At 38.6% G+C, this 26,650-nt stretch overlaps 1 protein-coding gene across 1 annotated transcript in view; it reads left to right on the top strand.

The window, feature by feature from the left end:
• The window catches only part of LOC122649681 (uncharacterized exonuclease domain-containing protein At3g15140), a 38,183-nt gene extending 14,263 nt beyond the window's left edge, over positions 1–23,920 (top strand). Inside the window, exons 3-6 of the mRNA XM_043842919.1 lie at positions 5,163–5,243; positions 15,919–16,044; positions 23,332–23,455; positions 23,629–23,920. Coding sequence (XP_043698854.1) covers positions 5,163–5,243; positions 15,919–16,044; positions 23,332–23,455; positions 23,629–23,829 — 532 coding nt within the window. The 3' untranslated portion in view covers positions 23,830–23,920. The remainder of the gene's footprint in view (positions 1–5,162; positions 5,244–15,918; positions 16,045–23,331; positions 23,456–23,628) is intronic.
• Positions 23,921–26,650: the final 2,730 nt, after the last annotated feature.

Genomic DNA, 26,650 nt, shown 5'->3' with positions numbered 1-26,650 from the left:
GTATGTGTTGCGGTTTCGACCTCGAGTTGTAGTGCACATACACCATGTCGATAAACGTTGAGACCCCAATCTGTTTGCGCCTCTTGGTGGATGAGTGCAAAGGTACTCGGGTTCCTCTCACACCAGATGCGAGAACATGTTTGGGCGAGGACTTTAATTGCTATTCTTCTTAAGTTTTCAGCCGATTCCCATACAACACCTTACCATTCAATTGCATTATAAGTTTACAACAAAAAGACATGTGTCAAATGTTGTTTCAACTTTCAACTTTCAAATTTCAATACATATGTAATTTAAAACTTAAAAGAATTACCCATCACCACGTGCTCTGCCTTGTATCGCAGCCTCGAGTTCAAAACTTCCCAATGCATCCCTAAATACCTTGATCTATACCCATGTGGAAAATTAGTAAGTACTTCTTCGCTACTTATTTGAAAGCATCGATAAGTTGAGTTTCCAAATGAACTCACTTCATTGTTGCAAATTGCTTGTAGTGCACCATCCGGCTCCAACTTCTTACTACTTGTTTCACGGATCAATAAGTTGAGTTTCCAACCCAGCCTATTGTTATATTGATACTTAGGGTTGAAGTAGTATGCTGAAATATGACATATAGAATAGAGGTATTGTCAAATGCATAGGTAATTAGTAAATAATAATACTATGAATTAGTAAACATAAAACAAATTTACTCACCGACCTTACGCGGTGGTGCATAAGTTGATTCTCCCAATGAGCATTTATGATATCTAAGAAGTGTTTGCTCTACTGCGAGGACCCACACTATAGACACTATCTTTCATCAAGTCTATTGCGGCATATAGGGTGGCATGGTTGGGCCCTTGAGCGAGTCGTGCAACATGTAGAACTTGAATTCTGGCTCTAAAACTTTCACCACTTTGCTTAGTTTGGTCCAGAAGTCCTCGGATGACATCGTTGTTTGTGCTTCCCTCCCATTTGCAGGTCTTGGAACCCTTCCATTGAAACCACTCCTCGAAGCAAACATGCTTCTCAGCCCGGCCTTCTTTGTCTCAATGCTTTTGAGGGCAATGTAGTTGGTGGCAAATCTTGTGATGCCAGGCCTAACCAAGTCACCCCCACATTTTCCCTCAATAGATTGAGTGCTAGGAGTGGTTGTATACAAAGTTGGTGACTTGTCTTGCACTTTCAACCACAGTCTTCACCAACTTTAACTTTCCCATATCTTTTAGCATTAAGTCAATGCGATGGGCTGCCTGAAGGAGTCGAAAGAGCGGTACTTATTATTGTTCATCATCTTCTCACCGCCGACTTGAAGTTACTTCCATTGTCCGTTACAATCGGACAACATTCTCAATACCCACATCTTTTTCCACTACTTCCTTTAACAATCAGTAAATATATTTTGCATCCTTTATCTCTTTGGATGCATCCACGTTTGAGGAACACTGTCCTCCCATCACAATAAATCATGAAATTGATGATGGACTTTCTTATAGGCCCACCCATCCATCGCCATTATAGTCACCCCATATGTCTCCCACATATTCTTCATCTCGATAATGTACTCATCAATCTCACTCTTTTGTTGAGGTAGATAAACATTCATTACCTCATATGGGGTGGGGCCCTTGAATCCTGGGCCAGCCTACGCAATGGTATCTATCATGGTATCATAATGGGGGCCTTGTGCGATGTTCTTTGCCGGGATGGTATGGTATAGCATCCACTTAGCTATTGATTCTTTAACCAATCCCTTCATCCCCTTCCATGCTCCTTTGATTACGGGTTGTTGCTTCCTTTCTTCTTATGCAATTTAGGATCGGATGTTGATGGTGGACTGCATGCTTGTAGAGGTGTTGGGGTTGCCCTCGCACTTTGTGATCTTTTAAAAGGATTCAAAGTTTTAGGACCTCCGAGACGCTGACTCCTCCACTACCCCTACTCTTTGTCTCTGTGATCATCTTGAAAACTTCCTCTACTCCTTGAAACAGTCCGCCTAAAATCCCTAGCCTCCTCTGCTGTTTGTATGTCATCGAGTATCTGCAATGTCATCATCGAGGGAGGAGGAGGAGTCATCATCATCATTGTATCGTCTTCCTCCTCCCATCGAACTCCTCGCTTGTATCCTCAAGTTGTTCTCTTATCCTTTGCTTGTCGCCTTCCTCTTCTTTCTTCCCCTCAAACTATCACCAATCTCCTGGCTACTTCGATGAGGGACCATATGACAACCTACAACATCTTTAGATCCTCCGATCAGATGTTGTTTAAGTCTCTTGGACCCACCTCCCATAAATTGCATGTGACAATAATTACATATAGATTTTCTCTTATCCCCATCAATGGGAGTACCATGTAACCATGCAATGTCACCCCTATCTTTGGCTGGTTGGTCTCTCTTGTTCCCTCTGTTCTCTTTGTTCCGTCCGCCCCTTTGTTGACTACTTTCCCCACCTTTGCTTGCCCCTCGCACGTTGTCTATCACGATCCGCCATAATGATACTTGTTTACTTGCAATGTAAGTAACACAAATAATTAAAAAACTTAATGTAGATGCACTTCAATTGACACTTTTAGATTACTAATACACTTGTATAGTTATTTAATATTTTTCCCCTAACCCTTATATTTTTCACAAAATTAAAACCAATTTTTTATATATAATGTTAATATAAGTATTGACCTAACACAACAAAACTATGAATTAGTAAACATAATATACATGTAATGCATCTCAAAACATATAGAAATAACTTTCATATTTTTCATTATTTTTAAACTTAAAACTCATATTTTTCCTTATTTATTTCTGTTTTTAATTTTTATATATTTTTCTTAATTTTCGAAAATTAAAAGAATTATTTAAGAGCAGAAAAATAAATCCGACACTGTGAAGCCGTAGATCGGCCATTGGTGTCTAACATATATTTAATTCATTACCATCTAAGTCATATTACCCCTAATTATTTCCTATTTTAGTTGTAGGAAAATGAATTTTTAAAACCAGAAAAAAATAAAAAAATACATATGGGAAAAAATTTCGACACCGTGAGGCTGTAGATCGGCCTCCGGTGTCTAACATATATTAATATCATCAACATCCAACAACATTTGTACAAAGTTTTTTAAAAAAAAATAGTTTTAGAGAAATATAATTTACCTTAAATAATGAAAATAGGCTTGGATGATGAGCTTAGATGACCCTCCGCGTCTTCCCGGCGACAAGGAGCTTCAATGAGGCTTGGAAGGGAGGAAGAAGAGAGAAAATTTCATTTTCAGCAGCTCTCGGCGAAATATCGACCAAGAGCTGCGAAATATGAAAATTTATAAGGATTTTGAATGTGACACTATTGTCACTTTACAATATCTCGCGATATATCGTGATATCTCGCGATATATCGTGAGTTCCACGATATATCGTCGAAATATCTCGATATATCGACGAGTTATTGTACTTTTTATTCGACCTTGTTTCGTAATCTCGGTCATGTCGAGATTCACGAAATATCGCGATATATCGCCGATATTTCGCGAGATTTTATACCATGGATGGAAGTACATGAGCACATTAAAAAGAAAAAAAAAATTGAAGTTAATAATACATGTCCTTGAAGTATGCAGATTCTGATGGATAGCAAGTTGGATGTTTACTTCAATGTAGTCACAGAAATGTTCACATTCAGAAAGTTCATAATCTAACTGTTTCTGCCTGTAACATGGTTCAGTTTACTTAATGAGAGATGTGGTGATGTAGAAAGGACCACTCGGACCAGCAAGCACTTGGGCCCAATTGGACCAGGTTCATGGGACTATCGAACCAGCCAGCTTTGGTCGAGTTCTCCAAGTCATGGGAGCTTAATAGGACAGTTAATTTGGTTTGTTTTTCTTTCCTAACTCTAATAGGACTAGCTTGTTTAAGTCCTATTTGATTTCAGCAATTGTTATAGCTAATAACTGTACTCCTAGTCCTAATAGGAGTTTGATTTCAGTCTATTTAAGCAATGTAAGGCTGCAAAGCCTCTTTCATGAATTGATTAATAAAATTTCAGTTGCCTTTGGCTGCCAGAATCTGTGAGAGACAGAATGTGAGATATTCTCTAAGACCTGAGATAGGATTCCCCTTCCCTCTTCTCTGTTTACTGCCAACTGCTCCTTGTGTTTGATTTTTTATTTTTATTTATAGTTGCTGCTGGTGTTTTCTACATGATTCCAAGAGGGTTGATTACTCTTTCATCTTATATTACATTCCTAACATTAGGTAATATAAAATCAGAGTTTAATTTTAGTTCTAAACACCCTTTGGATACTCTCTTTTATACCCAGTTTCATATTGTATAAGTTTCACTCCTGCAACTGCTCCTTCAATCTGGTCAGCCCCAACTTTTGGGACATCAAAAGAGCATCCATAGAATGACACTCGACCTTGATATGCTGAGCATCAGATCAGTATATTGATTGCTATTTTAAATTCACTCTAACTCAGTGAGTTTGGGTTTCAGAATTATTGTTGATCTAATTACTCCCTATTTAGCCATCTGTTTTGCTTCAAGATTTGGGGGTTGATAGTATCTACCAAGGGTAGAAATTGATCTGAACTTGGGGGGAATCTGTTGGTCTGATTGAATTTAATTTCGGTTTGACTATTCTTCTCAGATTTCTATCCTGAGTCGAAATTTTCTAATTACTCTCAAATTACTTAACCAATCACTCTCATCGTCTGAAGGGTGTAATTATTCATCGTGAGGGTTTGAAATCTCAAGTTTGACCTTCATCTGAGAAGGTTGTCTCTTCTGTTAACTTTGACTTTTGGGAGTTTGACTGTTTCTTGAGATCCTGCTATGAGATTAGGTCTGAGCTACTGTTACAGGTCTACTCTTGCATTATGTGGAGCATCATTAAAGTTGTGATTATGGTGTCTACTTGTAAGGCTATATATGCTGAATGCCTGAGCAATCACTCTGTTAAGGTCCTTATTGTTGTCTCTAACAAAATTATAAACAACACACTTTTTACCTTGTTTTTCCCCCTCTCTTTTAAAGACATGTATCAAATGAGACTGTCATATAGGATTCTTTCCATTGTTGATATTTGCTTTTATAGTTGCATTTCATGATGAGAACCCAGATCTGCAATGATTTTCAACAAATGCTTATATTTCTCTAAGCTTGTACTCTCTTCCTCAGGTTTGTGCGGCCTTCCAGCATGAGTGAGGAAAGAGTTAAGGAATATATTGAAGGAAAATATGGAAAACTTGGAGTTGACCGGTATGCTACTGATTCTGCTCTGGTTATTGGAGAACTCATTCAACTTCAATTTTGTCTAACCATTGTAGGTTTTCATGTCATTGTAAATATTAGTCTAGTTGCTTTTTTCTTACATATTTTCTTTAGCAACATGATTGTTCGGTAACTTCTTGCCATGCCTTTGAATTCTGATAATGGCATTCTAGCTCATACTTTTGATTGGGATATTTATCTCTATGTGGATTTTGCAATTTCAATCTAGTTGTCAAGGCGACCCAAGGTGTTGGAGGGGCGCTCAGTTGACAAGGCGCCCTAGGCGTACATTAATGATATCTGTAATATAGCAATGATAATTTTATATAATTATGTTTTTGTGCAACATAGAAGCCATATCTATGCAATATGTTATAATTATGCTAGTAATGGCCTAATATAAATCAACGTAAACTCGTGAAGTGTCAACAAGGCATGCTGTCGCCTTGGACCCAAGAAAGAGCCTGAATCCTTGACAGCTATGATTTCAATACCAAGAGATTTGCATCAAAGCTTGTAAATGGTTGATTGGAAACTTCTATCCTTGTGAATTTTAACTAGCAGTCGTTAGTCATATTGGCATCCTTCCTGCTTATTATCAACTATCAACATGACCATGAAACCACAAACTAAGGACCAGCTTAATTGTGGTCATTTCATCGACTTACATGTAGCTTTCTTGTTGCTTTCCATGCATTCCCTGTAATTTATAAATCATGCCTGTGTTAAGCCTATTTTATGTTATTAATTGATTGTTTGTGTGTGCAGTCACTGTTATTAGAATATATTGTATAAGGGTAGTTCTGTCACTGTCTTGTTATAAGACATGACTAAGTTGTATGTCTTCTTTCTTTTTTCTTATTTCCATTTACCTCCCTAGGGAGGTCTGTGTAATTTATAGAAATTAATTAATGAAGCTAATATGTGTGTTGAGAATCACTCAACTCACATAATCGATTCTCTCAACCTCTCCTCTCTTCTCTCCTTCTTCTTCTTCTTCCTACTATGAACCCATTCTCTCTTACTAGAATCGATCTGTCTTCAAGTTCTAACTTGGTATCAGAGCTAAGTCCTCTGGTTTGAGAGTCGACTAAGCTTGGTTGTTGTTTTCACCTCTCTTTGGAACCCTAAAAAGATAGAGGGTTCCAATAGAGGCTATACTATGTGAAGTATTACTCATATTACATTCTTTGAATTCCATTCTTCAAATCAAAACACAATGAAGGGAGTTTAGAAACTGTTGAAGAGGATTGAAGCCCTAGAAGCTACACACAAAGTTACCGCCAACCCATAGAGTGTTTTTTTCGTTTCTCCCTCATCTTTCCATCTTTCGGGATGAGATTTGGTGCTTTTGGATTGTCTAGGGGTATCCTTTCAGACCCCCCATCCTTCTATTTCTCTTGAGTCTGTTCTTCGTGTCCCTGATTTTGCTACTAACCTACTATCCGTGGGTCATCTAACCAAATTCTTAAATTGTTGTGTCACTTTCTTTCCTTCCTATTGTTTTTTTTTCAGGATTTGGAGACGAAGAGGGTTATTGGCAGTGGGCGTAAGGAAGGAGGACTCTATCTACTCGAATCACGATTACCTGGTTCATTTACTGCTGCAGCTTATGTTTGTGGTCGGAAGGACCGTAGTACTTTAGAGTCTGTGATGTTTTGGCATCAACGTTTGGGTCATCCCTCTTTTGTTGTTATGAGGAAATAGTTACCCTACTTGTTTACTTCTTTTCCTTCTTATGTTTTTCAGTGTGAATCATGTATTTTTGTCAAACATTGTCGAACATCTTATCCTTATCGTGGTAATAGATCTACTATACCTTTTTCTCTTGTTCATTCTGATGTTTGGGGGCCTTCTCCCACTACTTATTTGCCTGGATTTCGTTACTTTGTTTCGTTTGTTGATGACTATTCTAGGTCCACTTGAACTGTTTTGTTGAAACAAAAAAGAGATGTTTATGATGCTTGCAAGAATTTTTATCAATTTATTAGTACTCAGTTTGGTACTCGAATTCAAATTGTTAGGTCTGATAAGGGGGGTGAGTACATGTATGGGGGGACGGACTCCAACAGTTCTTTACTGATATTGGCATCATCCATCAACTGGCATGTGTTGACACCCCTCAAACAAAATGGGGTGGCTGAGAGAAAAAATCGCCACTTGTTGGAAATCACCAGGAGTCTTCTCTTTGGTATGCATGTGCCTAAGACTTTTTGGTCTGATGCACTTCTTATTGCTGCCTTCCTTATTAACCGGATGCCATCTCTACTTCTTGGCTCCAAATCTCCCTTGGAACTTCTTTCTCCTCAATCCTCAGTCTTCTCCTTGCATCCAAAAGTGTTTGGTTATGTTTGTTATGTTCATGTTAACAAATCAGCTCGCACCAAGCTTGACCCCAAAGCCCTCAAGTGCATCTTCTTGGGCTACTCTAATTTAACAAAAGGGTATAAATGCTACCACCCTCCTTTCCGAAGGCGACTTCTCTTGAAAGATGTCACCTTCTTTGAGTTTATTCCCTTTTTTTTCTTCTCCCCAGCATCCTCTTCAGGGGGAGAGCATTACTAGAAGTGAATAGGATGCTAATGTCATTCCTTTTTTCATCTCCCTTGCCTACCTCTACTTCGATCCCCATTCCTATTTGATATTGGAAAATACAAAGAAGTGGATGTTGTTAATGTTGATGTTGATGGGGTCGTTGATGTTGATGCTAGTGGTGGTGGTGATGCTAGCAGGGAAAAAGAGCACAAGGATAAAAAGTTGACTGTTTTCAAAAGAGGTGAATGCTTAAAGGGAAAAGGAAAGAAGACCTGCCTAAAGCCCTCTTTGAATCCACATCCGTCTCATCCTTCCCAGTTAGGTAATACTTCTCCTGAGTTAGATCTTCCCATTGCTATTAGAAAGGGGAAGAGAGCCTGTACTAATCCCATAGCCCAGTTTGTCTCCTATGATTCTATATCTCCTGCATGTATTGCTTTGTACACTGCCCTTGCTTCTTCTTCCATTCCCAAAAATGTCACAGAGGCCTTGTCCCATCCAAAATGAATGTAAGCAATGTCAATGACGGCTCTGGAGAAGAACGGTACTTGGACACTGGTTGATCTTCCCATGGGGAGAATTCCAGTTGGGTGCAGATGGGTTTATACCATCAAATATAGATCAAATGGTACAATGGAAATATATAAAGCTCGGCTGGTTGGGTACAATAAAGTGTATTCATTGACTACCAAGAGACTTTTGCCCTTGTAGCCAAGCATAACTCAATCAGGGTTCTTCTCTCAGTGGCAGCTAATAAAGATTGGCCATTGTACCAATTAGATGTGAAGAATGCATTTCTTCATGGAGACTTAGCAAAAGAAGTGTATATGCAGCCCCCACCTGGTTTTAAGTGTCCCTCAGCTGAAGGGAAAGTGTGTCTCTTGAAGAAAGCTCTCTATGGCCTCAAGCAGTCTCTTAAGGCCTGGTTTGAGAGATTTGGACAAGCCATCCTAAAGAATGGGTATTACCAGAGTCAAGCTAACCATACTTTGTTTATCAGGAAAGGAAATGGTACGGTCACAGCTCTCATTGTTTATGTTGATGACATTGTAGTAATTGGGAATGATGTTGCTGAGATAAACAGATTGAAGGCTTATTTGGCTAAACAGTTTGAGATCAAAGACCTTGGACTCTTGAAATTCTTCTTGGGTATTGAAGTATCTAGATCAAGGAAAGGAATTAATATCTTCTAGAGGAAATCTGTCTTGGACCTTCTGAAAGAGACACTTTTGTGGGTGGTAATCTAGTTACTTGGAGGAGCAAGAAATAACCAGTTGTAGCTAGATCCAGTGCGGAGGCAGAGTTTAGAGCCATGGCTCATGGAGTGTGTGAACTTATATGGCTCATAGTTCGAGAACTCGCGAGATCTCGCCGAGTTTCTCGATTTTTAGAAAAGCCGAGACGAGACTGCCTGCAAGTCTCAAAAGTGCAATATCTCGGCGAGATCTCGGATCTCAGTTTGGATCTCGGTTTCGACCCATTATTTTAACCCACCTACCACTTAAATACCTTACCTAACTGGACAAAACTCGACATATCTCCGGTCCAGATCTCAGGTGGACCCAAAGTTGAGGCTTTGAGTTGGAAAAAAAAAAATGCACCAACTCGGCGAGATCTCGACTCGTCTCGGTTTTTCCAAGAGCCGAGTTGGTACCGAGACCCGAGTTTTAGTACCTTGATATGGCTGAAGAGACTACTTCAAGACTTGAGTTTTGACACTGAAGGACCAATGAGACTTTATTGTAAGAACAAAGTTGCTATAAGTATTGCCTACAATCCGGTTCAATATGATCGAACCAAACATATTGAGGTTGATCGACACTTCATCAAAGAGAAGTTGGATTCTGGTTGCATTTGTACTCCTTTTGTGAAGACAGGTGATCAAGTAGCAGATATCTTTACCAAGGGTCTCATTCCTGGTCTATTTAGTACCTTATTGTGCAAGCTGGGAATGTACGACATTTATTCTCCAACTTGAGGGAGAGTGTTAGAGTTGTTATATTTTATGTAAGGGTAGTTCTGTCACTGTCTTGTTATAAGCAAGGCACTAAAACTCAGAGTTCGGTACTAACTCGACCCTTGGAAAAACCGAGTCGAGTCGAGATCTCGCCGAGTTGGTGCATTTTTTTTTCCGACTTGAAGCCTCAATTCGGTAGGTTTTAAACCTAGTTTGGGTCTGAAACTTGGTATTCAGCCTATTTTAGGCCATTTAAACACAATGGCATTATCAGGTTTCGCAAAAGTCCAAATATGAGTTTCACTTCGGACCATAGGTTGGTAGGTGACGGCGTACTAAAATATCCTACTCTACACATAGAATAATAATAGAAAGCAATCAAAACATTCAATTAATGTAAAACAACTTAAATAAGCATTAGAAATGTTAAAGACTTAAAGTGTACAGTACATCAATCTTTATACAAATGTTACATAACATGTGATATGTTAATGTATTCAGTCCCAACACGATCCACAAAGAATTCCCATGTCATAGTGTTGCTGTAGTTTTGCACATAGTTTGCCACAACACTCATATAAGTATTATCATCAACATATGCCAAGTCCCCTATCCTATATAAGTGTTTACCTTTGAAAAATCCTTCAAATTTGTGATGAATCTTGAAGATGTGTAGTTGAATCCTTCAAATGTGCAGCTGAATCACCTCTCCCGAAGGTCAAGTCTTGAAATCCATAGGTAAAATGAAGGAGCTTCAAATGGGGAAGAAGAGAATAGTGTTGGGAGCTTTGGACAGAACTCGACTGAGATATGTCAAGTTCTGTCGAGTTAGGTAAGTAAAACAAGAGGTAGATGGGTCAAGTTTTGGGTCGACCCGAGATCCGAGATCTCACGAAGATAGTGTACTTTTTAATATCGTATTGGAACTCGACTCGGTTTCTCAAAAAAACTGAGATCTTGCCGAGATCTCACTGAGTTGAGTCGAGTTCTCGAACTATGGTTATAAGACATGACTAAGTTGTATTTCTTCATTCTTTTTTCTTATTATCATTTACCTCCCTAGGGAGGTCTGTGTAATTTATAGAAATTAATTAATGAAGCTAATATGTGTGTTGAGATTTGAGAATCACTCAACACACATAATCGATTCTCTCAACCTCTCTTCTCTTCTCTCCTTCTTCTTCTTCTTCCTGCTGTGAACCTATTCTCTCTTACTAGAATCAATCCATCTTCAAGTTCTAACTGTCACCCCATTTATACAGCTCTTACTCCCAATATAGATTTTTATAATCAAACATGGAGAGATTTTGAGGACTTAAGAGTTCATCATTTCCGTTCTTTTTATGCTGCAGTAAAGTTTCAGGAATCTGGTTATTATTAAGGTGAATGTTAAAATTGATTTAATGTAAGAAAACACAACCATGGAGACAATGAGTGGACCAATTCTGGTATCTGATTTTTCCCGCTTTCCACAAATGATCTCCAGAACTTGTGGGTAGCCAAGTGTAAAACCCATTGTTGGTTCACTGTAAAGCTGTTTTAAAGGTGGGTCCTGCTACCAAGCATGCGGGGATTGCTTTAAAGTTTAAGCCATAAATAGCTTTCCGTAAATACACACCTTACGACTATTCTCCCCTTGAGCTACATACCATAGAGGTTGCTCCAAATACACCTCTTTTTGTAAATCATCTTATAGGAAAACATTTTTCCCATCCACTTGATATAAAGGCCAATCTACGTTAACAACAAGAGATTAAAAAACGAATAGAATGCAATCGAGCTACCGGAGAAAAGATCTCAAATTAGTAAACCCCATAGGTTTTAGTATAACATTTAGCTATTAGTCAACCCCATGTACCTCTTTCCTCTTACTTTCATTTCCCTTTGTGTGGACCGCAGTTTTCCCTACCTTGTTTTTCAAGGATCCATGTAGCCGACCCCATTTACTTGAAGCCTCCTTCAATGAATTTCAGTTTGCAAATTGAGGTTCCACCATCAAATGAAGCATTTAAAGAAAAGGAGCCCGAAGTTGTAGATAAATTTGAAGTGATCACAGTGAATTGTGATAATAATGAGGAGGCAGTGCTTAAAGCTTCAAAGATGGAAGTTTAACATGTAGAAGATTCTACTGAAGAGGTCTATGTTGAAGAGATCAAAGTAGACAAAACTGAAACAGTGGAAGATGAAGTAGTAGTTGAGAACACTCCACAAGAAGTCATTGACATTCATGATATTGTTCTTGAAGAGGTAGAGCTTGTGCCTCAAGTCTTTGATGAGAAGGTCTCCATAGTTGAGGATTGCATTATAGAGGTTCATGAATGCACAGTTAAAGCAGTAATACTAGATGAGGTCATGATTAAGGAAGACTTCAAGTACATTCCACATGAAGTTGTCACTACCCCTGATGCTATTCTTACCATCGGAGAACCTATTGAGTTTATGATTCCACCTTAGTACTTTGAAGAGAAAAATCCCAGGGTTGGAAGACTTTATGCCTAGCGTTCCTACATTACTAGAGTTTTGTTTGGGACTGGTCAAAGCTGCTATTCACATGTTGTTTCCCCCTCATGAATACAAGGACGAATTTTTTCAAGTTGGGGAGAGTTGATGCAGATTTATCACCAAACTGGGCTTCTTTGCTTAGGAATAAGTCTAGTGTTAGATTATATACATGTTGGGCGTTTGATCCCATGGGTTTTCTATGTAATAGGTTATATTTATGGACCTAAAGTATGGGTAATAGGGTTGCATACGGAATTAGTTGTTTTAGTTCCATACTTGGTTTTATTTTGGTGTTTTTATTAATAAATTGAACCGGTCCAACCAATGGTTCAATTTAAGTGATTTTAGTAGTTTTCTTTTAAGTGTTTAGTGGGGTTGGATTAGGACTCTGTTTTGAGTCTATTTCAGTTTCTTAGTCAGTTTAAGTTACTTAATAGGTTAAGGATTGGGTTAGGCCTTTCCTTTTTAGTGTAGGAGTCTATTTTTGAGTCTTTTATATAAGGTTGTAAGGGATGCAATCATTGAACACGAATTTTGATATTAATGAAAAGCTTTTTGCTGCTCTTCTTCTCCATTGAAGATTTTTGTCTTGTGTTTGATCAAGGCTGGTGGGATTGGTGTTTGATCCAATTGACACCTTGCAGCGTGAAGCCTGGGTGGATCGTTTGAAGGAATTGGTGTTTGATCCGATTGACACCTTGCGGTGGGAAGCCCGGGTGGTTCTTTTGAAGCTCCTTTCAAGTTTGGATTTTTATTCAAGTTTTCACCATCAAACAAGCGGCTACCAGGGAATTTCTGCAACAACAGTGAGTTTGAATCATCCGCATCCCCAACAATTCTTCTTTTAATCCTCTCACAACCCAAACCCTAAGATTCCCCCTTTTGTTTTCAATTTTCCCAATAACTAAATTCTGCCCAGACCAAACCAGCCAGCCAAATCACACCAAACTTTGATCGAATTCTCCTCTCATACTAGGGAAAACTCGATTTAAGTTGTTCCCTCTTCTGACCATCATAAACTCTAAAAATCCATCTTTTCCTCTTTTCAAAAACCCAAAACCCTAACCCTAACCTTGCTGCCGATTCTAATTAAAAGGCCTAGACTTGTTAAAACTTAACATAACCTTCACTGATAGACTCCCCTACATCAACTGGACCTAACCCTACCATCGCCCAAGGTCCCATCAAACCCTAACCCTAATTTCACAATTTTTTTACCTAACCGAACTACATGTTCAAGTTAGATCCTGGTTGTCTGACTTCTAATTGGTCTCTTACCAATCTAGAACTACATTAAGAGGTGATAATCCAAAACTCTACCAGCATCAGAAAAATAGGTGTGCCCTAAAAAAAGGTAACGCCATCACTAACACAGTGTTTTTGAGATACTGAATTGAAACACTTGTAGCCTTTCTGAGTACAAGCGTACCCAATAAAGTACAACACCAATAATATGAATAAAACATGTACAACCAGTAACACGAAGAGGAAGAGAACGCAAAGGTGAACTGGAAAATAGAATAGAGAAAGGTGTCTGACCATTCAAAACAGTAGAGGGCATCTGATTTATGAAATAAAAAAGCAGTGAGAGCATCATCTCCCTGAAAATCGTTTAGAACATGCATATGAATCATCATAGAATGAGTTACTTTCAAGAGAGGACGGATTTTTCACTCAACAACTCCATTTTGTTGAGGCGTATAGGAACAAGCAGATTGATGACTAGTTCCATTCTCACAACAAAAAGAAGAAATAGAATTTTGGACAATTTCAAGTGCATTATCAGGCCGAAGAACACGAATATTGGAATCAACTTGAACTTGTATTTCTTTATAAAATTATTTAAAGACAGATACAAACTTAGATTTATTTTTTAACAAATATAACGAAGTCATTTTAGGATGGTCATCCACGAAAGTAACAAATACTTGAAACCAAAAAGACTAGACACACGACAAGGAGCCCAAATAAGTTGGTATCTAAAGGTTGCAAAAGAGGAGATGAGTGTAGAAGGTTGGAGAAGAAGAAGAAGAAGAGAAGAGAGAGAGGGGGGGGGGGGGTAGAATATTATGGGAGAGATTTTGCTTCTCTCCCTTATATTGGTTCACTTAACTATCAAGGGATATTACATCCTTACCCTCCATGCTGATATAATGTAGTCAAGTGAGGTAAATGGTAAAAAAGGAAAAACACATTACAACATAATAGCCCAGTACAAGCACCCTTATTCACTTGAGGGGGAGTTTTAGAGTTCATGTAATAGGGGTGCTTGTACTGGGCTATTATGTTGTAATGTAGTTTTCCTTTTTTACCATTTACCTCACTTGGCTATATTATATCAGCATGGAGGGTAAGGATGTAATATCCCTTGATAGTTAAGTGAACCAATATGGGGGAGAGAAGCAAACTCTCTCCCATAATATTCTGCCCCGACTCTCTCTTCTCTTATTCTTCTTCTTCGTCTCCAATCTTCTAAACTCATCTTCTCTTGCAACCTTTAGATTCCAACTAGGTATCAGAGGGAAAAAGGAAGGCTGTTCCTGTGAAGCTAAGGCAACCAACTCTTTCATAGAGAAGAAGTTATGCTTGGATAAATTGGGTTGAAAACAAAATTAGTTCGATTACTTTTGCTTAACCTTCTTCTTGGAAGGTCTTTTGAATCCATCTTATCTGTCTTTTTCAAATAAGTGAAGGAATCTCTATAAGCAATTATGGTATTATCTGGTAATAGTCTGCCTAACAGACCCCACTCCAAATGCCAGTACTCCTTAGGTTCAGTTTGTTTTGAATTAAAATATTGTACATGAGTCGTCTTATAGAAAAAAATAATTGTATTGGAATGAAAAAGGAAATTTTTTTATTGGAATGCAATGCAATGCAAAAACTTTGGAAACTTCCATTTAATTTTATAGATGTTTTTCAAGAAGAAAAACGTGATTCTATCTTGCTCAATACAGTTTCACGCAGTTGGATTGTTTTCCTCAATCAACCATGCCCAATACTGCTCCCTTGTCATGTACAATCAACAAAAGACAAAGAAATACTACAAATTTCTATAACTAAAAATTGATTTTCAAGGAAACATTTTTCCGTTGAAAGAAATGGAGCCTCTAGAAAATGAGTAAGGAAAGAGAAGTTTTGGAGTTTAAGGTGAAAGTTGGAAGAGCTGTGCTTAAAACCCAACCTAAGGTCAGGTTGGGTTGGGTTTTTCAGGACTGTCACATTGTTAGGAATGTGTTTTATAGCTGAACTCGATGTTAGGTCTGGCTTTGGTTGAGCCTATCCAACCTAAAGCTTGACGAAGTATTTGTTATACAAAGATGTTATAACTGCTGTGGAAGAATGACTAATTAGAAGTTTTGCTTTAGTGGTACATTATTGCTCTGTGTTTGAATAATTGGGAGTCCACCTCTTAGGTTACTCTAGTTTGCTTTTACCCCTTGACATTATATGATATTGCACCCTAAGCCTAACCTGGGCTAGCCTGTGTACTTGCTTAAAACTTGTTTTGCATCTGATGCTAATCTCTCCAACTGCAAAACAAATTCCATGTTGCATGTAGGAAAGTTTCACTTGTAAGCTGTATTTGCAGATAAAGATGTAGAATAGAATTTTAGTTATGTTTTGTATATAGGTTGATATCTTAATTTTGCTAATGCATAAATACAGTGTCTGGCATGACACAGCAATCCCCTTCAACGATGTTCTTCAGCAATTTGAGACTTGGATAACTCATCATTGCTTGTGGGAGAGGGAGCTGGGAGGAACTCTTCGTCAAGCTGCATTTGTGACTTGGTTAGTTACCCTACTTGCCTATATCCTTACCTGTTTTGGTTATTGGGAATTACTTGTGGAAAAATATGTACAGAACTGTTCGCCTTTCATGTGAATAACTACTAATAATGTGTTAGTTTCTTGTAAGAAATAACCACAAATACATACGTGGAATGCATATTGAATGCAACATTGGGTCGTGATTAATAAATAACCTATGGTTATACACATACTCAGCTATCAATAAATTTTTTTCTCAACTACTTGAAATCATTGTATCTAGTTCAGATTTCCATATTTGCATTTTTTTTCCAAGGCCTTTTCCATATATTTCCGTTCTTTTGTTAAATGAATCTTCAAATCTTTTCTCTCTACATGGATCCACATCCTTTTTGGCATTTTGCTTGTCCTCTGTACTGTTGCAGTCACTGGTGTCCTTAGGTTTTGTATATAAAGGCTGGAAAACTATTGGTCAATAAATGATTGTGGTTGGGATGTCTATCAAGTTAACTTTGTAGGTTCCATATGATTTTAGGAGTAGGAGAATACTAAACCTGATTCATAACTTTTTATTTGTTTATCCTATTAAAAAGAAAGAAGTACAGTTAGATCTAAAATTTTCATCTATGGGAGGGGTAGTAGTGATATGGGACAGCCCTGACGAAAAAAGAGAGAAGAGTATCCTGTTATCCTTTTTATAAGAATCATAAAAAAAAAAAATGATTAGACCATAACTTCAGCAAGATTCTGTTTGGAATCCTACTCTCAGCAAGATTAGACCATAACTTCAGATCTATTAGATCCAAATCAAAATTTGAGAAGTTTTTCTGCCCTATTAATCTGACCTTCAGCCAATTTATTGGCCAAAAAATTCTTTGATCTTTGAACATTTGAATTCTCTCAAATCTGGTTTGTCCTTTTCCCTGTGATCCTGTCAGAAGCTGATCTCTCACTGGATTTCACTGGTTCGGGATTGGCAATGCATTATGAAGTTAGTAAAAAGTCATTAACTAATTAGGAAGATGGATAAATAATTTGGGATTACCAAAAATGGGAAGGAGGAGTATCTTTGCGGGACAGATGGAGTAATTGAAAGGACAATAATATGACAGAACAGTGGAAAATTATAAGTAATCCAGTAAGAAGATGATAAGAAATGTGGGAGACAACAAGGGCTAAGTTCTGTGTCACTTAATTAATATGCGAGATACGTAGGAAAAAGATTCCATCATGCCCTCACCCAAAAGTAGACCAGCATGTCTTGTGTTTTTTAACACATGGAAGGGTGATCTGGGAATTCTGACCATTGGATGTTTAGGTAATGATGTGGATTTGCCGCATATCAAATTTCAGACCAAGATTCAATACCTTCTGTGTATGTAAATACATCCTGTTAGAAGTTTTGATGTAAGAGGAGAGGGGAATCGTGATTAGCGCTAATACTAATCACGATTCCCTATGAGGGGTATTTTTGTCCTTTGTTTGTTTTGGGGTTTTACCCTATTATTTAATGAGATGGATGGGGAGTCTCAACCTTACGGTTGTGACTCCCAAGAGTTACAGCAGCTCTACTTCTTCTTCCTCCCTCCATTCCTTCTCTTTTCTTCTTCTTTTAAAGTTTTACATGGTATCAGAGCTAGGTACTTAGGGCTGTGACATATTCCCTAGTATCGTGTTCTCCCTTTTCTCAAGATTTCAACCTATATTGGTTGATTCATCTCTGATTGGTGGTTTGCGACTGCTTTAGGACTTTCGTTTGAAGGGGTACAGCACCCTATGCTGTATTGTGGAATGTTTTAGAGACTAGTCATGTTTCAGTATTGAGAATTAGATCTCTCTCTTTGTGGTGATCGATTAATGGAGTAGAAGGTTGCGGCTTTATTCTACAGTCAGGTATGTGTTGCTGATTGATTTGTGACAGTCAATTGGATCAGTTTTTGGGTCAATTTCTGGGCAGCCTCTGCGCATATTTTCTGGACATCAATTTCTGGGCAGACTTGGAATCGTATTCTGCATATTATTGACTGGGAATGTTCTGTAATTTCTGGGCAGACTTGGACTGATTCTACATACTCTTCTGCATATTTTTCTGGGCAGATTCTGCATATTTTTTTTTGGACAGATTCTACATATTTTTCTGCATATTTTTCTGGGCAGATTCTGCATATTTTTAATTGGACAGATTAGTTGGATCAATGGCTGATAGCAAATCTGTTTTCACTGAAGTTTCTTCCAACAAGTTAGTAGAGAAGAAGTTGGAAGGTGCCAACAATTTTCAACAATGGAAGAAAATTGTTGGGCTGGTTTTGACTGGTCGTGGTCATGAGAAGCATTTGACACAGACCAAGGATGATGCTGATACGTCATGGACAGTAGTGGATGCTCGAATTTTAGGGCAGATGTTAAACTGTATGGATCACAATATCGTTGACCTGGTGACCCATATTGATACTGTGAAGGAATTGTGGGACTATCTAAATGTTCTGTATTCTGGACAGAACAACCTTTCTCGAATTTATGAGCTGTCCCAGGACTTTTATCGGGTTGATCGGAAGGGTCGTTTTTTGACCCAATATTTTGGAGACTTCAAGAGGGTGTATGAGGAGCTGAATTCCTTACTTCCTATTACTTCTGACGTACAGCAGATGCAAAATCAGCGAAAGCAACTCGCAGTCATGGGTTTTTTAGGTGGTTTGGGTAAAGAATTTGATGCTGTTCGTTCCCAGATTCTTGGTGGCGATAAAGTGGCCACACTTTCAGAGACTTTTTCTTGTGTTCTCCGTGTCTCACGTGAGAGTACGAATGATACCACACCTGTGGATACTTCTGCATTGGCATCCTTCACTCCCAACCGTGGGGGCAGCATTGGGACTGGTAGTGTTGGGCGTGGTCGTGGGGCTAGTAAGGGCACGAGGTTCCTGGAAATCAGGCTACTTCAGAGACTTCAGGGGTTGTGAGAACTTGCCATCATTGCGGCAAGCCTGGTCACATCCAACGCTTTTGTTGGAAACTTCATGGTAAACCAGCTCAGTTTGCCAATTCTGCCAGTAGTGATTCTATTGTTACTTCATCTCCACAGTCCGAGGGGAAGGCAGTGAAGATGTCTGATGATGAGTATGAGCGCTTTACACAATTTCAGCATTCCCAGTCATCTCAAAATTCCCAGTCATCTCAGGTCTCCACTGCTACACTTGTCCAGACAGGTAATGCTACTACGTGTCTTTCATCCACTTATCGTCCTTGGATCATTGATTCAGGTGCTTCGGATCATATGACTGGGGTTTCAGGTATTTTTTCTTCATTTTGTGCGTCCTCTTCAAATGTTGTATTAGCTGATGGGTCTTTAGCACAAGTCCGGGGTACAGGCACTGTGCATGTTACCCCTTCTTTGTCATTATCTTCTGTTTCTTATTTGCCCAAATTTCCGTTTAGTTTATTATCTGTTCAGAAGTTCACCAAAACTCATAATTGTCCTGTTACCTTTTTTCCTGGTTATTGTGTTTTTCAGGATCTTACGTCGAAGAAGACGATTGGTAGAGGCCGTGAATCTGGGGGGTTGTATCTACTTGAAGACACATCAACTGTGGCGTGTTCGAGTGTGGCGCTTCCTCACCAAATTCACTGTCGTTTGGGTCATCCGTCCTTGGAGAGTCTAAAAATTTGGATAGTCGTTTTCAGTCTTTGTCCAGTTTACAGTGTGAGTCTTGTCAATTTGGGAAACTTCACCGTGTAAGTTATCCCCCTAGAGTCAATAAACGGTCTGACCAACCCTTTTCTTTGGTGCATTCTGATGTGTGGGGTCCTTGTCCGGTCATGTCTAAGTTGGGTTTTCGTTATTTTGTCACTTTTGTAGATGATTACTCCAGAGTTACCTAGATTTATTTAATGAAAAATCGTTTTGAGTTGTTCTCCATTTTTTGTGCCTTTGTTCTAGAAATTTAGAATCAATTTAGTACTTCTTTGAAGATCCTTTGTAGTGATAATGCTAAAGAATATTTTTCAGCCTTTTTCAGTACTTTTATGATGCTGCATGGGATCATTCATCAGTCCTCTTGTGCTAACACACCTCAACAAAATGGTGTGGCAGAGAGGAAAAATAGACATTTAATGGAGGTCACTCGATCTCATCTGTTTGAGATGAAAGTGGCCAAACCTTTTTGGGCTGATGCTGTTTTGACTGCATGCTATCTCATTAACCGCATGCCTTCTTCAGTTTTGGGTGGTGGCATTCCATACTCATTGTTGTTCCCTTCTGCACCGTTGTTCGTGTTACCGCCCCGTGTTTTTGGGAGTGTTTGTTTTATTCGGGATCATCGTCCTGGACTTTCTAAGTTGGATTCTAGAGCTATTAAATGTCTTTTTGTTAGGTATTCTAAAACTCAAAAGGGTTATCGTTGTTATTCATTTGAGTTGAATAAATATTTTGTGACAGCTGATGTTACCTTCTTTGAGTCTACTCCCTATGTTGAGTCTTCCATTGTTTCTTCTGATTTGGATGATGACCTGCCCGTGTATATTGTCGAAAGTTCTCCTGGTTTGCAAGTTCCTGTGTCGTCTAGTCCGCCTCCGAGTACTACGGAACCTCTTGTTGTGTTTCAGCGTCGCACTCCGGCCGAGGCTGCAACCCGTATCACGCCTTTTGAGAGATACACCATTCGGCTGACGACTTCTACCACGCCTTCTTTGCCAGCAGATCCTGATCTTGCACTAGGTATTTCATCTTCTCCTGCAGTTCCTGCTGTTTCTGATTTAGATATTCCGATTGCTCATCGTAAGGGTGTTCGCAGTTGTACCCACCATTCCATTTCTAACTTTGTTTCATATTCTGGTTTGTCTCCTGGTTTTATTGCTTGTTTGTCTACTGTTGAGCGTCATCATATTCCTAAGTCTGTTGCAGAAGCCTTGTCTGTTCCTGGGTGGAGAGCTACTATGACTGAGGAATTATTTGCATTGGAGGAGAATCAGACTTGGGAGCTTGTTTCCTTACCCTCTGGTAAGTCTGCTATTGGTTGTCGATGGATATTTGTGGTGAAGGTCAACCCTGATGGTTCTTTGGCTCGTTTGAAGGCTAGACTTGTTGCTAAGGGTTATGCCCAAGTATATGGTGTAGATTATCTGGATACTTTTTCTCCTATTGCGAAGCTTACCTCGGTCCGCATCTTGATTTCTTTGGCTGCTATACATCATTGGCCTTTATTTCAGTTGGATGTGAAAAATGCCTTCTTACATGGTGATCTCCGTGATGAAGTTTATATGGAGCAACCTCCTGGGTTTGTTGCTCAGGGGGAGTCTGTTGGTAAGGTGTGTAGGCTGAAGAAATCGTTGTATGGGCTGAAACAGTCGCCTCGGGCGTGGTTTGGCCGATTTACTGATGTTGTATTGGAGTTTGGGCTTACACGATCTGCTAGTGATCATTCGGTGTTTTTCCGGCTATCTAACGCAGGAAGGATATTTTTGATAGTATATGTGGATGATATTGTCATCACAGGAGATGATTCTCCTGGTATTGAGAAGTTGAAAGTACATTTGGGACAACAATTTCAGACTAAAGATCTGGGAAGGCTGAAATATTTTTTGGGCATTGAAGTTGCTCAATCACGGAAAGGAATTTCGCTCTCACAACGAAAGTATGTTCTTGACTTGCTTTCAGAGACAGGGCTGTTGGGTGCTAAACCGTTTGATACTCCTATGGATCCAAACTTGAAACTTATGGCAGATGATGGTGATGTTCTTGAGGATCCTGAGAAGTATCGAAGACTTGTAGGGAAACTTAATTATTTGACTGTGACTAGACCTGATATCTCCTTTCCTGTCAGTGTACTGAGTCAGTTTTTGTCTGCTCCTTGGTCATCTCATTGGGATGCAGTTATACGAGTTCTACGATATATCAAGAAGGCTCCTGGACGTGGTCTCTTATATTCTGATCATGGTCATGGGAGGATTGAAGGTTTTTCTGACGTTGATTGGGTAGGATCTCCTATTGATCGGAGGTCTACTTCAGGGTATTGTGTGTTTGTTGGAGGGAACCTGGTGTCATGGAAAAGTAAGAAACAGACTGTTGTAGCTCGATCTAGTGCAGAGTCCGAGTATCGTGCTATGGCTCATGGTACTTGTGAACTGATGTGGATGAAACAATTGATGACTGAACTTGGGTTTGTTGACAATTCTCCTATGACTTTGTGGTGTGATAACCAGGCTGCTATTCACATTTCTAATAATCCTGTGTTTCATGAAAGAACGAAACACGTTGAGATAGACTGCCATTTTGTCCATGAGAAGCTGCAACAAGGGGTCATTTCTCCTCGTTATGTTCGAGCTGGAGAGCAACTTGCTGATTTGTTTACCAAGTCTTTGGGAAGTGTAAGGGTTGAGTATATTTATAACAAGCTGGGCATGATTAACATCTACGCTCTAGCTTGAGGGGGAGTGTTAGAAGTTTTGATGTAAGAGGAGAGGGGAATCGTGAGTAGCGCTAATACTAATCACGATTCCCTATGAGGGGTATTTTTGTCCTTTCTTTGTTTTGGGGTTTTACCCTATTATTTAATGAGATGGATGGGGAGTCTCAACCTTACGGTTGTGACTCCCAAGAGTTACAGCAGCTCTACTTCTTCTTCCTCCCTCCAGTCCTCTTTTCTTCTTCTTTTAGAGTTTTACACATCCCACTAGAAAATTTGGATTGGACCGAAATTTGACAGGTGAGCAGAGGACCTGAATTGCTACGTGGCAGTTATTGGAGGGCATGCTATTTTAATTTCAGGCGAGAGTGTGCCAAGAGAACTAAGTTTGCTGTTTTCTCAACCAGAGCAAGACCATTCTGAATGGATGAGAAATGGAGCATAGGCTTTATTTGCTCATATAGGTTAGTCCACTACAAAAGTACGTCATGCACAAAAGACACTCAGCCGATAAAGCAGAGTACTCATGCTTGAGACACGAGGAATTGGGTCTGAAACCCATCAGCCCTAATAACCCTTGGAGAAACATTGACACTGGAGTCTTATTGCCCAGATGCTGTATGTACAACATATGAGTGAAGGATAGCTACTCTTGCAACTGTTCAGCAAAACAAATAAATAAATAAAAGAAGAAAGAAAGAAAGAAATAGATGGTTAGAAATTTAGTCAAGAGTATAATGTGTAATTGGAAAGTATTGGCAATTAGCATTTTGGAACGAAAAAGTAAAAAAAAGCCAATAAAGTGGGATAATTCTTCTAATTTAGTTTAACGATCTTGTGGTTTGAGCAAGTGCCAACCCACTAGGCCTTAGTTGACTGATGCGTTATGTCGTTCTGTTATGGCTATTAGTGGTAATTGGGACTTGAAGACGAAGGTTCCTCAGCAATGCAAAGTTTCAAGAGTGAAACTACCACAGTATTTCATGGAGTGGATCAATCTGAAGGACATATATCTCAATTTTTATCACAGGAGGGTGAGTACTCTAAATGCACTTGTTTCAGAATTTTTTGCTTGTTGATTGTGTTTCTCTGATGCCGCCTTGGGACTTGGAACCAGGGCATACTGGCTCAAGACATCAGGCCCTTGGATTCCAGACAATTTTGGTTCATCTCTAGTTAATGTTTTAGCTTGTTTTCTGAGTGTTAGGCTACGGGAATGATGACGATGATGAAGGAACTAGGGATACGGTTGGTGGGAAGTCACCACCTTGGAATTGATGACACTAAGAACATTTCAAGGGTGCTGCAACGCATGCTTATTGATGGTGCGGTTTTGCAGATCACTGCTAGGAGGAATTCTAGTTCTCTAGAAGATGTGGATTTCCTTTTCAAGAATCGAATCCGGTAAACCGCTTGCTGGTGGCTGAGTCTTGATTGTAAAGTAAAATGGCAATCAGTATGTTTGATTAAAATTTTGTAGCAGTATTGTTTCTTTTCTTTTCTTTTTAACTTTCTTGTTCTTCTCTCAATATATTGTAGTTGGGTTGTATGTAATATTGTTTGAAAAGATTCATTTCCCCCCTCTACAAACAGGCCTTATAGTGGCACTACTGGTACCCATTTGAATGGGATGTTGGGCCCACGCTATTTTGCAGTGTAGGTCTTCAACCTGCCTGGACCTCTCCTTTAATCCATTTTCATCAAATATTTTTCCATGGAGCTATTTGATACGGCCATTGTCCACACTCATCTTAACTATCTTTAACTGGGTTATTTTCTGCACTGCAATCATGAAGTCAAATGAAAATTCCACTTCCTATAAAGATCTGTTGTCACTATCTCTGCACAAGAGTTTAGTTAAGAGTGCTCATATGACTAGGTAGCGTAATTTTATTTAAAAATTTTAGAACTTCTATGAGTTTATCTCATGAATTTATCTAATATTAATCCAAAAAGGGTCACTAGTTGTAGTGTAGCCAAACATGAAGGGTCTCAGTCATAGCTTTAAAGTATTAGGGACATCACTAGTTCGTCTTGGCGTAGCATCATTGAGGGGAAAGATGCGCTAAAATTGGGTCTTATGTGGCATGTGGAGAAAGGTGATAAGATTAAAATCTAGAAAGATAATTGCGTGCCATCTCTGTGTAATTTTTGCTTGCAGTGGTGGTGGTAATAGAGAGAGTTGAGTCGAAATTAGGGTTTACTGGGTTGTTTTTTGTTATAAATTTGTGTTTCTATTTTTCATAAACAACATCAAGTTTGTTTCTTCAATAAAGAATTAGTGTTTTTCCCCCACCAAGTTCATTAAAAAAAACATATAAAAACAGACTGAACATCACATACATGTTCTGTTCCAACACAAAAAACACAAAAACATCAAAATTGTATCTTTTGAATTTTGCCATTCAGACCCCCTAATTGCAAGAGCCCGGCTTCAATGATCTTGTCCAATTTAGATCAAACAAACCATGATTGACTATGAGGTTGATATTTCCCCTGCCATACCAGTATTGGTGCAATCGTGCAAAGAATGGTATTATCTACATGGAACCAACATGGTCGGTGAAACGGAGAAAAATAATAAATTAAACCCATGTGAGACAGCATATGGTTGATTGAGTGGAAACTTTTTTCCCTTAAAAATTAATGGAGATTAAGAATAAATAAATGAGAATGAGAACTTTAAAAAAAATGAAACTCTAATTAGCAAACCTTTGTAAGGGAACCCACTTTGATGCTCTTCTAATTCTAAATAATAATAAGGCAAAAGGTTTTATGCATGACCGTGAAAATATACGATCGCATCTTCAATCTTAGGACGGGGGAGAGAGGGGATATGTTATTACAATTCTGCCCCTACCCATTCAATGGTTGAAAGGCAATGCATAAAAACTAGATCCTACTAATAATAAGGTTGTAAGGGAAATTGCTTGTTTGGTCGTGTAGCCCTTGCACTAGCACAAGGCTAATGAGAGCATGCACTGGGGCATCAACACAGATCAGATTTTTTATTTCAGGAAGGGTTGGCGGTAATTTCACACACTCTTGTATCTGGGTGTAGGAGCCATGCGACCAAGCATCGTTCTTTTTTTCCCTGATAATAATTTGAAGTAATAGGTTCTTATGAAAAAATAATTTAAGAAAAGGAGAGGAGTTTGCTACCAAGCCACAGGTGCCAATGGGAGTGCACGCATGGACATCTGAGGGGAGGGGCTGGGTGTTCATTTCATTGCCTAATGTGAGTGGGTGTAGGGAGTGCCACTAAGAAGCATTCTTTTTCCGTTAAAAGAAAAGAAGAAGCTTCGAACCGGATTACATGGATTTTGCGGTTTATAGTAAATTGTCAAAAGCGATGTTGTTTTTTGTCCTAGTCAATTTGTTCAGTAGTAGGATAATCATGTCTAATTCCAATGGATTGATATTCTTTGATTTTTATTAAAGATATTGTCTGAATGACACCTCTAAGGTATATTTGGAATTTTTGTTAGGTGAACAGTGTATTTAGAACTTGACATGTTCTTTTAATTATTCTTAATCTTATTTTCAAAAGTTGGATAGATCTATATTGAAAGTGACATCATTATGTCATTATAAAAAAATCATTGTTATGCATATTTTCTGAATACACATATGAAATGACATTATATCATTATTGCGAGAAAAAAAAAATATTATATTAAAATAACAAAAAAAATAAAGTTACAAATTATTTTGACACCTTGAGGGTTGTCAATAAGAACATCTTTTTACTAAACCAAGATTCAAATGTGTTTGGCTTTGATGCTTATAGGTTACTCAAGATTGGTGGACCTTTGATTCTGATGATCCTGATTCCCTGAATCCAAGTTTTCAAAAGCAATGAGAATCCCCCAATTGCATTTTGCAATGCATCACACCACACCATATTTTTATTCCCTATTTTATAGTTCTCTTTTCAACTAAAGAACTTTTAATTCCTATGAGAGCCAATAAAAAATTACTCTAATATACAATGTTACCTATTTTTTATTCCACTTTGATACCCAAAGATTTGCAAACTTTTTAGACAGACATGGCTTCTTCATATTAGTAACCAGTTTTAGATTCTCATTTTGTTTTGGTTTGAACCAAATTGTCATGAATCGCCTTGAGATTATGGAATTAGGGCAACCACCCCACAAAATATTGTTTATTTCTCTGTTGGAGCCGTTGCAACTTGCAACTTGCAACGTGCGTAAATAAATCGTTTG

The sequence above is a fragment of the Telopea speciosissima genome, chromosome 2 (genome assembly GCF_018873765.1).
Source record: "Telopea speciosissima isolate NSW1024214 ecotype Mountain lineage chromosome 2, Tspe_v1, whole genome shotgun sequence".
NCBI classification, from domain to species: Eukaryota; Viridiplantae; Streptophyta; class Magnoliopsida; order Proteales; family Proteaceae; genus Telopea; species Telopea speciosissima.
Note: the sequence above shows the minus strand (reverse complement) of the source record. Positions and strands in the feature narration are given on the sequence as shown.